At 43.8% G+C, this 14,831-nt stretch overlaps 1 protein-coding gene across 1 annotated transcript in view; it reads left to right on the top strand.

The window, feature by feature from the left end:
• LOC311102266 (beta-1,3-glucosyltransferase-like) overlaps positions 1 to 14,831 on the top strand; it is a 182,525-nt gene that overhangs the window by 126,338 nt on the left and 41,356 nt on the right. Inside the window, exon 4 of the mRNA XM_084143546.1 lies at positions 12,539 to 12,648. Within this exon, the coding sequence (XP_083999672.1) occupies positions 12,539 to 12,648 (110 nt within the window). The remainder of the gene's footprint in view (positions 1 to 12,538; positions 12,649 to 14,831) is intronic.

Below are 14,831 nucleotides of genomic sequence, written 5' to 3'. Positions count from 1 at the left end.
GAAAATATTGGACAGAGATCAAGAAGACATTGTGTGGCTGCAAATAGTGGCTGCAGGCTTTGAGTTGCTGGAGTTCTGAGTTCTTCAGAAGGAGCGGTGGATGCTGAATGTGCACTGAGTGGCAGACCTCACTGAGAGTGTACAGAATGTGTGGTATACAGGCATCTACATACCCTGTACTGTACACTTTCTTCCAAAACCCTCCTCTACTCGACGCATCTGCCTCATCATCTGTTGAAAATAAATGCAGTGAACTCTTATCCCTCGACAGATGGTGGGGATGCAAATCACACACAATCAATATGGAAGCTCCTTTGAACGGTAGAACCACAGTAATTTTTTCTTGTTATAATCCCATTATTCTGTTCATGTCGGCTGTTGCATTTATTTTAGTCACAATTGTCCTCCAGTGTTTTTGAGGTTTACTGATGTTACATGTACAAAACCAGCATCTCTCTCTGGGTCCATTCATCTTTTTCGTGGTCCTTCGAGCCGGATAGAGTACATAAATTACAGATGGGAAATACCTTTTGAAGGACACTCTAATAAACACCTTGAAGCCTAGCTGTTAATAGCATTGGGGAAGTAACCGAAAGGTTGCTGGTTCGAATCCCTGAGCCAACTAGGTGAAGAATCTGTCAATTAACCCTAATTGCTCCTTTAAGTTGCTCTGGATAAGAGTGTCTGCTAAATGACTGAAATGTCAACTGTAAGGAACCAAAGATGTACCCATAAAATTGCAATTAGCATACCAGTAGTGTGTAGTGAAATGACGTAAATGTAAATGTAGTGTGACTGACTGTGGACCAAACCATTAGGATCTCCATATACAGTGCATTCGGAAAGTATTCAAACCCCTTTACTTTTTCCACATTTTGTTACGTTACAGCCTTATTCTAAAATGTATTAAATTGTTTTTTCCCTCATCAATCTACACACAATACCCGAAAAGCAAAAACAGGTTTTTATACATTTTTGCAAATGTACAGTACCAGTCAAAAGTTTGGACACACCTACTCATTCAAGGCTTTTTCTTTATTTTTACTATTTTCTACATTGTAGAATAATAGTGAAGACATCAAAACTATGAAATAACTCATATGGAATCATGTAGTAACCAAAAAAAGTGTTAAACAAATCAAAATATATTTTATATTTGAGATTCTTCAAATAGCCACCCTTTGCCTTGATGACAGCTTTGCACACGCTTGGCATTCTCTCAACCAGCTTCATGAGGTAGTCACCTGGAATGCATTTCAATTAACAGGTGTGCCTTCTTAAAAGTTAATTTGTGGAATTTCTTTCCTTCTTAATGCGTTTGAGCCAATCAGTTGTGTTGTGACAGGGGAGGGGGGTAATAGACCAAGTCCATATTATGGCAAGAACAGCTCAAATAAGCAAAGAGAAATGACAGTCCATCATTACTTTAAGTCATGATGGTCAGTCAATATGGAACATTTGAAGAACTTTGAAAGTTTCTTCAAGTGCTGTTGCAAAAACCATCAAGAGCTATGATAAAACTGGGTCTCATGAGGACCGCCACAGGAATGGAAGACCAGGAGTTACCTCTGCTGCAGAGGATAAGTTCATTAGAGTTACCAGCCTCAGAAATTGCAGTCCAAAAAAATGCTTCACAGAGTTCAAATCACAGACACATCTCAACATCAACTGTTTAGAAGGGACTGTGTGAATCAGGCCTTCATGGTCGAATTGCTGCAAAGACACCAATAATAAGAAGAGACCTGCTTGGGCCAAGAAACATGAGCAATGGACATTAGACCGGTGGAAATTTGTCCTTTGGTCTGGAGTCCAAATTTGAGATTTTTGTTTCCAACCGCCGTGGCTTTGTGAGACGCAGTGTGGGTGAACGGATGATCTCCGCATGTGTATTTCCCACTGTAAAGCATGGAGGGGGAGGTGTTATGGTGTAGTGATACACCATCCCATCTGGTTTGGGCTCAGTTGGACTATCATTTGTTTTTCAACAGGACAATGACCCAGCACACCTCCAGGCTGTGTAAGGGCTATTTTACCAAGAAGGAGAGTGATGGAGTGCTGCATCAGATTACCTGGCCTCCACAATCCCCCGACCTCAACCCAATTGAGATGGTTTGGGATGAGTTGGATGGCAGAGTGAAGGAAAAGCAGCCAACGAGTGCTCAGCATATGTGGGAACTCCTTCAAGACTGTTGGAAAAGCATTCCAGGTGAAGCTGGTTGAGAGAATGCCAAGAGTGTGCAAAGCTGTCATCAAGGCAAAGGCTGGCTATTTGAAGAATCTCAAATATAAAATATATTTTAGATTAGTTTAAAACATTTTTGGTTACTACATTATTGAATATGTGTTATTTCATAGTTTTGATGTCTTCACTATTATTCTACAATGTAGAAAATAGTATAAATGAAGAAAAACCCTTGAATTAGTAGTTGTGTCCAAATTTTTGACTCGTACTGTATATAAAAAGAAAAAACTGTAATATCACACTTACATAAGTATTCAGAGGCTTTACTCAGTACTTTGTTGAAACACTTTTGGCAGCGTTTACAGTGTCGAGTATTCTTGGTTATGACGCTACAAGCTTGGCACACCTGTATTTGGGGAGTTTCTCCCATTCTTCTCTGCAGATCCTCTCAAACTCTGTCAGGTTGGATGGGGAGGGTCGCTGCACAGCTATTTTCATGTCTCTCCAGATATGTTAGATCGGGTTCAAGTCCGGGCTCTGGCTGGGCCACTCAAGGACATTCAGAGACTTGTCCCGAAGCCTATCCTGACTAGTCTCCCAGTCCCTGCCGCTGAAAAACATCCCCACAGCATGATGCTGCAACCACAATGCTTCACCGTTGGGATGGTGCCAGGTTTCCTCCAGACGTGACGCTTGGATTCAGGCCAAAGAGTTCAATCTTGGTTTCATCAGACCAGAGAATCTTGTTTCTCATGGTCTGAGAGTCCTTTAGGTGACTTTTGGCAATCTCCAAGCGGGCTGTCATGTGCCTTTTACTGAGGAAAGGCTTCCGTCTGGCCACTCTACAATAATTACCTGATTGGTGGAGTGCTGCAGAGATGGTTGTCCTTCTGGAAGTTTCTCCCATCTCCACAGAGGAACTCTGGAGCTCTGTCAGAGTAACCATCAGGTTCTTGGTTACCTCCCTGACCAAGGCCCTTCTCCCCGATTGCTCATTTTGTCTGGGTGGCAAGCTTTATGAAGAGTTTTGGTGGTTCCAAACTTCTTCCATTTAAGAATGATGGAGGCCACTGTGTTTTGGGGGACCTTCAATGCTGTATAATTTTTTTGGTACCCATCCCCAGGTCTGTGCCTCGACATAGTTCTGTCTCGGAGCTCTACGGACAATTCCTTCGACCTCATGGCTTGGTTTTTGCTCTGACATGCACTGTCAACTGTGGGACCTTATATAGACCGGTGTGTGCCTTTCCAAATCATGTCCAATCAATTTAATTTACCACAGGTGGACTTCAATCAAGTTGTAGAAACATCTCAAGGATGATCAATGGAGAAAGAGTGCACCTGAGCTCAATTTCGAGTCTCACAGCAAAGGGTCTGAATACTTGTGTATGAATACTTGTGTATGTATGTTTTATAAATGTGCAAATATTTTTTTTAACCTGTTTTCGCTTTGTCATTATGGGGTATTGTGTGTAGATTGATGAGGAAATGTTTTTATTTAATCAATTTTGGAATAAGGCTGTAATGTCACAAAATGTGGAAAAGGTGAAGGGGTCTGAATACTTTCCAAATGCACTGTAATTGTATCTGTGTGGATCTCCTTTTGCGATTGTAAATGTGCTTATGGCCCTGAAGATAATTAGGCCGGGCTAAGCCTGGGGAGTGCTATCTATTGTTCTTTGGGCCAGCGGCTTCATATCCATGCTACTGTATGGCCGGGAGCCAGCCCATGATGAGAGATCTCCACCATGATGCCCTCCTAGGAGGCCCGCTCACATGTTGTTGACAGAAACCATACTGTTGGCACCATAAGCTGTCCTCTAAAATATGTAGCAGTTTGCGATAGTGTAACATGTTTCAACACTCTATACATCAGGGCCACTGTGTGAGTCAAAAGTGCTCGGCTGTGTGTGTGCCTCTCTAGAAGAAAAATCACACGAAGAAAATCTCAAATTAACGGCTCTCTTAAATTCCTACACAAACACTATCTCACTCTGACCTCCATTGTTGACAATCACAGTTTCATTTGGCCTAAGTGACAGAGTCCGTTAAATGTCACTGTCTCGCACTCACACACACGAGAGTAAATGATGATCAGTCAGATGGGGACTAGCTAATTCAGTGGCTGAACACAACAGATAGCTGAATTGGCCTAAAGCCCAGAGGCAGAGAAACAAGATGGGCAGCCTTTTATTGATTATCTCCAGTGTGTAACGAGCCTGAGCTTAACGGGGAGCCTGCTGATAGTTTGCTGTAGCTGCTCGACAATGTCTCTTTAATGGCCTCGGTCGCTCTTCAGGGAAGTGGGCCCCCTCAGCGTGTGAAACGTTTACATATCATATTATTGTCACCTTTATAGGGCCCATATTACAGGCCCAACTAATGCAGTCGGGCTTAATGTGGAATCCATTTACAGAATAGTAATGATGGGATGGGGGCCTTGCCTGGGTGACGAATCACATTGGTGGTCATGGGAACGACTGTAAGCTACATAAGCTCTCGGTCTCTCTCGCTTGCCAACGGAATAACAACCTGGCTGAAGGATTAATGGAGTGAAGAATGTGTGCAATTTTGTCCCATCACACCGTTCAATGGAATTACACCCAACAACCCCTATCAAATCCCCTAAACTGTCTTTGACAAGTTTACAGCCCTTTGCTCTGAGGATTGTGAAAATATACACTGAACAAAAATATAAACGCAACATGTAAAGTGTTGGTCCCATGTTTCATGACCTGAAAGAAAAAAAGTGTATTTCTCTAAAATGTTGCGCACAAATTTGTTTACATCCCTGTTAGTGAGCATTTCTCCTTTGCCAAGATAATCCATCCACCTGACAATTATGGCATATCAAGAAGCTGATTAAACAGCATGATCATTACACAGGTACATCTTGTGCTGGGGACAAACAAGGCCACTCTAAAATGTGCAGTTTTGTCACACATACACAATGGCAGATAATTTGGCAGTACGTCCAACTGGTCTCACAACCGCAGACCACGTGTATGGCGTTGTGTGGGCGAGCGGTTTGCTGATGTCAACGTTGTGAACAGAGTGCCCCATGGTGGCGGTGGGGTTATGGTATGGGCAGGCGTAAGCTACGGACAATGAACACAATTGCATTTTATCAATGGCAATTTGAATGCACAGAGATACCGTTACGAGATCCTGAGGCCCATTGTTGTGCCATTCATCCGCAGCCATCACCTCATGTTTCAGCATGATAATGCATGGCCCCATGTCGCAAGGATCTGTACACAATTCCTGGAAGCTGAAAATGTCCCAGTTCTTCCATGGCCTGCATACTCACCAGACATGTCACCCATTGAGCATGTTTGGGATGCTTTGGATTGACGTGTATGACAGCGTGTTCCAGTTCCCACCCATATCCAGCAACTTCACACAGCCATTGAAGAGGAGTGGGACAACATTCCACAGGCCACAATCAACAGCCTGATCAACTCTATGCGAAGAAGATGTGTCGCGCTGCATGAGGCAAGTGGTGGTCACACTGACTGTTTTTCTGATCCACGCCCCTACCTTTTTAAAAAAAGGTATCTGTGGAGTTAACATATGGTAACATATGCATATCTGTATTGCCAGTGATGTGAAATCCATAGATTAGGCCTAATGAATTTATTTAAATTGACTGATTTCCTTATATGAACTATAACTCAGTAAAATCTTTGAAATTGTTGCATGTTGTGTTTATATTTTTGTTCAGTATAGTTGTGTCTCACATTGGGACAGTAGGCCACATCCAGCTGTACTGACTGACTGACTCACTGACTGGATGGATGGAACCTGGGATTTTAAACCAGCAGCCTTCCTTGAGATTGTCAGATCATCTCCCACTTTCCATTGCCCCTACCAGGATTTGAACCAGCAACCTTCTTGAACAGGTCTCTAAATATCTGGACCCTAGGCTACATGATATAGGCCTAGACTATAAACACAGAATATGTCTATACTGCTGCCCCAGTAGGGCAGCAAGCCACATCCAGGTGTAGAAACTAGAGAGGAGCGAATTGGCCAGGTATACAGACTAACTGCCTAGAGAGGCAGCAGGAGTCTAGCAGCCAAGCCTCTCAGGCAGCACTCCCTGTAATGACTTCTGCTGTAACCTTCTGGGGCCTCGTCAAGGCTCGAAATTAACATATCTCATTGGTAGCACTGTTGCTCCCAACTTAAAAAAGTTAGGAGCACTTCAAATAAGTTTGTTTTAATTGATGGAGATACAGACTATATTGGGCCTATATTAATTCTAGCTACTTTTGAAGCACATGTTGTGCCCTAGAAACTAATATGTAACACTGTAAATACATCCGTTTAATATAAAAGCTAAAACGTTGATACGAATACCTGTCATTGAAATTACAAAATCATTTGTGGAATATTAGGTTTCTACATTGTGGAAAAGCACTATTTTCATATTGAGATGCATTACATAGAAAATTGTACACAGTGTCTATAAAAACGTCAGGTTTGTGATGACGACATGCAAGAGATCTGTCATTCATTCATTGCTATGATCATTGATCTCCCTTCACCTTTCTTTCTGTGGCCCCAAATGTTTGGTTATACTGGTAAAGTTACCAGGTTGTTAGCCAGCTAGCCAATTAAGTAACGACTGAACAAAGTGTAAACAAATGGTTAACGAAGTCGACGCACGAGTAGTTTTAGAACGGCCCACGAATGGTTTATGGATGTAAAATGTGGTCCCGGCGATCCGCTGTACAGGAAGATACAAATATTGCACTTTAGAGCCCTTGGCCTCGTACCTGCTCTCGCATTAGGGCTCAAACAAACACACAAGTCCTGGACATTTTAATTAGCCGCTTAAGTAATTGCACAGAATGTAGTCATAAAGTATTGCGTGTCGTAAATTATGATTACCGGCGGGGAGGTTTGTGTTTCTGTAAAGCCTTTTTAACAAACAGTAACATGGGGGACATATTTCTTTAACACACAAGTCACGGCAGCTAGTGACAGGTCTGTAATCTTCTTCTGGTGAGTGGTGGTGGCATGGCAACACGGGTAAGAGAGAGAGAGAGGGGTAGAGGGGGAGGAGAAGGAGCTGAGAAAGAGCTGATATAAGCACACTGGATGGCACTTGAACCCATTCCCACACAGGGGCACAATTATGCCACTTGAACCCATTCCCACACTGGGCCTGAGAAATCAGCACAGGGGTCAGGATCAGTGTCATATCTTTTTAATGTAGTGTGTGTTGCTCTGGGTGTGCAGCCTTTCTCTCCGCCCTGGTTCCCCACACCCCATCACAGAACCCCAATAGATCAACACACCACCCTCTGAAAGATCAGCTTAGAGACAAAATCTGTCTCTCGTACCTCTACACCACCTCTAATCGCCCTTCTGCTGAGTCCGCTTAGTTTGAGTGTGGTGTCTGTTTGACTCTGCGCCTGTGTATGTGTGTGTGTACACACGCTCTTGTACTGTATTCTAAAGCCCTAGGTGCCGTTCCATGACGGCTTAGCCGTGTGGGACGCACATGAAGAGAGGAAAATTATGAATCCTGGTACAGTCCCCCCTTCTAACCTAATCTCCATCATGCCTTGTCCTCCTGTCCTCTCCCTTTAGTCACGAATGCCTCTCCACGTTCTTCTTCTAATGACCCAACAGCCACAGCAGGCAGGCCCAGGGGAAGTGAGTGATCGATAAATCTATCGAATTATGGCAGAGTTGATTTAAAATGGCGGCTCCCATGCCAAAGACACTGCAAAGCACAGCGAAACGCCTCTCAACAACAAACGGAAGTGGATTTCGCTGCTTTGTTCTGCGACGCCTTACGGCTGAAAGGGGAGTGATGCTTAAGGGGAAAGAAGGTGGCTAGGGAGATCGTAGCGTCCCTTGGCACTGGTTGTGCGGTCACAAAGACATACACTCACAAGGACAGAGACACCACAGACACACAAATGCACACACGCAAATACACACACGGACAGACGCGCGCGCACACACAGTCGTTAACCTCACACCATCTTCAGATCATTTATTTGCCAGGTCGTTGTTTGATCGCAGAGCTGGTGAGCATAAAATATACATTGCCTGGAATGAGACACCAGAGAGCTCTGCCCCTCTCCATTCCTGTACTTTTTCTCATCACATGGAGCCAGCCTTCCTACACCATCACCCTCTCTTCTCAGTGAGGGGCACTGGGGTGTGTTAGAGTTGATACTCGATTCGCTCCCACCGCATGCTGTGGGTGTGAGTGAGAGAAAGAGAAATAGATAGAAAGAAGAAGATGGAAAAGCAAAGCCAAGTGTGTTTATGGTGATGATCAGTAGACTGCACACAATAGCAGATCATGACTGCACTGTAAAGTAAGTCTGTGTGTGTGTCCATGCGTGGGCACAAATGCCTGCTAAAATGCAGCATACAAATTGAGTTTTTGTGCATGTGGTTGCCTGGCCATGCAGTGCTGTCACCTCGTTGACACAAATCCATACTGACACATGAGAGCAGGGTGGTGGTTGTGGTGGTGGGGGGGCGGGGGGGGCAGGGAGGGACAGGATGGCTGGGGGTGAGGGGACAGGAGACAGAGGAGCATGAGGGGAGAGAGGAAGGGTGGCAGAAGGGACGGGGACAGGGGGGGTTCGTTCCCCCCTGGAATCTCCTGCAGCGCCTGTCATCCCCATCAGTGTCACAGAGCAGAGAAGGTGTGGGAGTTCCACTATAGTTCACTGACTCGACTTACACCCCCCCGGCGCAGTTAAACACACACACAGCAGCACAACTGGGGGGGAAAAAGGGATGAAGTAGTATGATGAACTGTGTGACAGCAATAGCGGTTTAGCCTGCCGGATAATCCTGACTGCACAAAGCATAAACAATACACAGAATAGGAAAGATCGAGGCAGATCAGTCGTGTGATTCAATGAGACCAATTTCTTTGACAAATGACATTCGGCTTCTGTTGAGAAAGACGGAGCTCCACTGCCACCGCCACCAGTGAGGCCATTAGCGTGTTGTGTGGAGAACAATGAATGTGTCATTGCAGATGCTGAGCTCTCTATTGTAGCCATCAGTGCAGACAGACACGGAGGATGTCAATAGCTCATTTCAATAAGCGGCGGGCCGATTGGGTCGGTGTAGGAAGCTGCCATGCTCCGATGGCTTGCATCAGTTACACTTTGGGATTATCCCGCTCCGGAATTATCCATCTCTCAACATAAAAACCCACTCCATGTCTCTCTCTCTTGCTAGGGATCCATTTGGGAGCCCCTAAGAGATGGGGCACACAGGAGAGAATTGAGCTGCTCAAGCATGTCCGTTACGCCAGATAGCGCCACATTCTAATACCGATCCCCAGGCGCTAAGGGATATTCTATCCAAAAGTACAAATTCAATATGGCCAACTTTCAGGCATGCTGAGGGTTCGATTCAGTTGGATGGAGAGAATCTATATTCCACCGAGAGGTGTTTCAGCAGGCCACTGGCCCATGTGTCATACAGCAAGTGCAAATGATTTCCTCTCATACCAAGTTTTAATTGCTCGGTGCAGGGATCAATAGAAGCGAGGTGTGTTTAACTTTCAGCCGGAAAGGTCAGTGTCATAAATATCTCTCCTTGATTTGGAGAGGGGGAAGATGGGGAGATAGGGAGCTGAGAGAGATAGGGAGCTTAGAGAGATAGGGAGCTGAGAGAGATAGGGAGCTGAGAGAGATAGGGAGCTGAGAGAGATAGGGAGCTGAGAGAGATGGGGAGCTGTGAGAGATAGGGAGCTGAGAGATAGGGAGCTGAGAGAGAGAGAGAGAGAGAGAGAGAGAGATACTTTTTTGACTTTTTGTCTTTCTTTAAATGGTACAGTGGGGGAAAAAAGTATTTAGTCAGCCACCAATTGTGCAAGTTCTCCCACTTAAAAAGATGAGAGAGGCCTGTAATTTTCATCATAGGTACACGTCAACTATGACAGACAAAATGAGAAGAAAAAAAATCCAGAAAATCACATTGTAGGATTTTTAATGAATTTATTTGCAAATGATGGTGGAAAATAAGTATTTGGTCAATAACAAAAGTTTCTCAATACTTTGTTATATACCATTTGTTGGCAATGACACATGTCAAACGTTTTCTGTAAGTCTTCACAAGGTTTTCACACACTGTTGCTGGTATATTATTTTGGCCCATTCCTCCATGCAGATCTCCTCTAGAGCAGTGATGTTTTGGGGCTGTCGCTGGGCAACACGGACTTTCAACTCCCTCCAAAGATTTTCTATGGGGTTGAGATCTGGACACTGGCTAGGCCACTCCAGGACCTTGACAGGCTTCTTACGAAGCCACTCCTTCGTTGCCCGGGCGGTGTGTTTGGGATCATTGTCATGCTGAAAGACCCAGCCACGTTTCATCTTCAATGCCCTTGCTGATGGAAGGAGGTTTTCACTCAAAATCTCACGATACATGGCCCCATTCATTCTTACCTTTACAAGGATCAGTCGTCCTTGTCCCTTTGCAGAAAAACAGCCCCAAAGCATGATGTTTCCACCCCCATGCTTCACAGTAGGTATGGTGTTCTTTGGATGCAACTCAGCATTCTTTGTCCTCCAAACACGACGAGTTGAGTTTTTACCAAAAAGTTATATTTTGGTTTCATCTGACCATATGACATTCTCCCAATCCTCTTCTGGATCATCCAAATGCACTCTAGCAAACTTCAGACGGGCCTGGACATGTACTGGCTTAAGCAGGGGGACACGTCTGGCACTGCAGGATTTGAGTCCCTGGCGGCGTAGTGTGTTACTGATGGTAGGCTTTGTTACTTTGGTCCCAGCTCTCTGCAGGTCATTCACTAGGTCCCCCCGTGTGGTTCTGGGATTTTTGCTCACCGTTCTTGTGATCATTTTGACCCCACGGGGTGAGATCTTGCGTGGAGCCCCAGATCGAGGGAGATTATCAGTGGTCTTGTATGTCTTCCATTTCCTAATAATTGCTCCCACAGTTGATTTCTTCAAACCAAGCTGCTTACCTATTGCAGATTCAGTCTTCCCAGCCTGGTGCAGGTCTACAATTTTGTTTCTGGTGTCCTTTGACAGCTCTTTGGTCTTGACCATAGTGGAGTTTGGAGTGTGACTGTTTGAGGTTGTGGACAGGTGTCTTTTATACTGATAACAAGTTCAAACAGGTGCTATTAATACAGGTAACAAGTGGAGGACAGAGGAGCCTCTTAAAGAAGAAGTTATAGGTCTGTGAGAGCCAGAAATCTTGCTTGTTTGTAGGTGACCAAATACTTTTTTTCCACCATAATTTGCAAATAAATTCATAAAAAATCCTACAATGTGATTTTCTGGAGAAAAAAAATCTCAATTTTTTTTCTCAAAACCTCACCCCACCCCCCATCCCCTAAAATAAAATAAACAAATTACCAATATCCCCTGTACTGCATACTCACCTTTTCCTCTACCCCACGATACAAAAACAACACCACACATCACAATAACCCAAACCTCACCACCTCTACAACTGTATATCCAGATCATCTTCCGCAGCTATACAGACAGCCCCCCCAACACACCATATCTCTTGAAACATCTCCACACTTTTTATCATTTTTTAAAACTCAAATTCCACCCTAAGGCGCGCAGAGACCATCCCATTAAATAATAGTAAAGGGTCTGTTATCCCCCCACCTTTGACCCTGTTCCTCCTTGCTATCCAAATAGCTAACTTTGACTGAGCAAACAGAAATTTCAACAACACACATTTTTCCTTTTCCTTATTTGAATTTGAGAGAGAGAGAGAGAGAGAAGGACCTTATTACGATTCTCAGCGAGTAATGGCCACAGAATGAGAGCCAGCCAGACTCAACATCTCAAGTTCAGAGGGGTGTGTACGCCTACTTTAATCACACTCATTATAAATGCTGCAGTCCAGGTCTCCGTGGACAACTCAGTAAATGAGTGTTGAAGGCAGCCTTAAACCCCCTACTTGGCATCAATAATTCAGGACCCAGAGGCAATTTAGTTTTAACAGATTCCAAATCCTTTCATCTGCTTTTAAACCTCAACTCCTTTTATGAGCACTGTAGATCTAGTCAACATCATTATCATCACCACTTGGTACCGACACAAAGTGTTTCTCCTTTGTTCGAGACAGAGAGAGATAGTGTGGGATAGTGTTTCCTTAATAGACTAGTGTGGGATAATGTTTCTAACATTTTGTGTTTGGTGGGAGTGCTCAATGCCCTCTTGATCTAAGAAAATCTATTTAGAAGGGGAATGTGTTGTGTTGGTGTGGCGCTAATTCACATCCTGTGCTGTGTTTTTCCGACATGTTTTTTTTAACCTGATGTGTGTGCGTGTGTCTCTGATCTGTTCCTGTGCTGTTTGTGTGTTGCAGACCTGCGAGAGATTGTGTTTGTCATCCAGAGCCAGAGTAACTCATTCCACGTGAGTCGGGCGGAGAGACAGAGAGCAGACCTGTTACGACAGACTCAGAGCCTCGCACAGGTACCACCAGCGCCACTTAGATACACACAGCATATGTTTTACTATCCTTGTGGGGACCTAAAATGTATTTCAATTCAAAATCATATTTTCCCTAAACCTTAACCTTAACACCTAACCCTAATTCTAACCCTAATTGTAATCCTAACCTGGGAAATGTCCCCACGAGGGATAATTTCTTGTTTTACTATCCTGGAGGGGAATTTTGTGGATTTCCGGTACCCACAAGGATAGTAATACACGCACACACACACACACACACACACACACAGGTGTTTAGAGAAACTACAGCATCCCTTAACTTCAACCATCTTCTCTAAGCAATATGGTTCATGGCCACAAATAGCTGTTACTTAACTACCTATTCCCCTCTTCACTCCCTGTGGAGCATATAGCCGTCATAGCTGTTACTCTTTTGGAATAATTTGTGTGGAAAACCATCAGCTTAGTGAAACCAAGTCAAGTTCAACTCTTCATGTTGAAATACCACCATCCGTGCTATTGAATTGCTAGCTATTTGGTGACACTTCCAGCTAAAGTGTTTCATAAGGGTGGTCAGGTGTGTTAGTGAGAGAGGATGCGAGATCAAATACCAGTGCAGGCTTGTGAGCGAGAAAGCTAGACTTTTAAATTAATTAAATAAACCATTGAGAGTGGTTACATTTCTCCAGCCCCATCCCTTACCAAAACAGTGGTGGGGTGGCTGTTTTGTTGTTTTTTGAACTACAAATTGTTCCTTTAACACCTAATTAACGAGTGGAGTTTATAAGTTTGTACAGATACCGCAGACAACCAAGGAAATAAATGATACATCTTTTCACAACAAACATAATCAACATCAATTAACCATGAAAGAGGCACCAGTGCAGCCCATGCTTGTTGCCACATGGTGTCAGCGTTGCTTTTGATATGAAGGAAAGGATCATTGTCTCAGATTGCAGCCCCATCTGAGAGGTAGAGAAACCTAGGTACTGGTAGCATAGTGTGTTGTCCAGTAGTGCAATGAAATTAAGTAAATCACCATGGTTGCCTTTATTTAACAGACTACATCATATTGTATTCTGTCAGCATTATTCAAAATATTTATTCCAGATCAAAATGATCCTGTGTTGTCTCAATCCTGTTCACCTATTCAATTTTGTTCCCACTTTATTTTAGAAAGATGGAGGAAGACAATATTTAGACCAAATGTCATGGGATCATATAACATAATAGTTGTTGTAGCAAATATAATGTGATATGTTACATATTATTTGGTTCTGTTTTGTCTTTAAACTTAAAAAGAAAGAAATAGGAGGAGGGTCCACATCTTAAGGAGGAGCAGAATTTAACACAGTGCACAACCATTTTGATCTTGAATAAAACATTTGAAAAACTGGGCCCTGGATTGAACTGCTTCAAACACAAACACACTCAGGCCTTCAGTATGTAAATCAGCTGCACTCCAAGAGAACATATTTTTCATGTCAAGATGACCTCAGCTGTGAAGCCCATTAGTCCTTCAATTCATTCAACCCGTCCTGTTCTCAGATGTCACCTAGTTAGAAGCACCATTATATCCGTCCATCTAGCTGAACACTGGAGCATATACTAACTCATACATTTGACCACATATTAGAGTAACCTACCATGTAGTGGCCTCTTGTAGGGATGGTGAAGGAGTAGCTCGCTCAACGTGTGTGTGTGTGTGTGCGTGTGTGTGTGTGTGTGTGTGTGTGTGTGTGTGTGTGTGTGTGTGTGTGTGTGTGTGGTGTGTTGTATTTAGAAGTCTGGATCTGAGTACCTGCCCGACACTTAACCTAATGCGAACACATTCGGGGCCGTCTGATTGGTCCAGAAACCGATGGGTTGGGCCAGAGCCAGAACACACTTGGGTAAAGCGCCATTGGCTTTGATACTTTGATTGGTTACAGACGATCCAATCACTGATTAATGTGTTTTGTACAAAGCCCCTCGTGCCCTTCGTCACCACAAACAACTTCAATGATGACAGTCTCAGGCTAAAGTATGTAGCGAATGACAGAGCAATGGAATAATTGAGTGTGAGTCGTCAGGCTACATGGGTCCGTAAGCAATCGACAAAACAAACTCCTATAATCACACAGTGATTGGATGTGTTCTGAACTGTAATAGATCTGACTGGCCTCCCTGTGTTGACACAGGAAGTCAGTCTCAATGTCCCCCTG

Source organism: Coregonus lavaretus, assembly GCF_964263955.1.
Source record: "Coregonus lavaretus genome assembly, chromosome: 26".
NCBI lineage: Eukaryota > Metazoa > Chordata > Actinopteri > Salmoniformes > Salmonidae > Coregonus > Coregonus lavaretus.
This window is presented reverse-complemented; position numbering and strand designations above follow the sequence as displayed.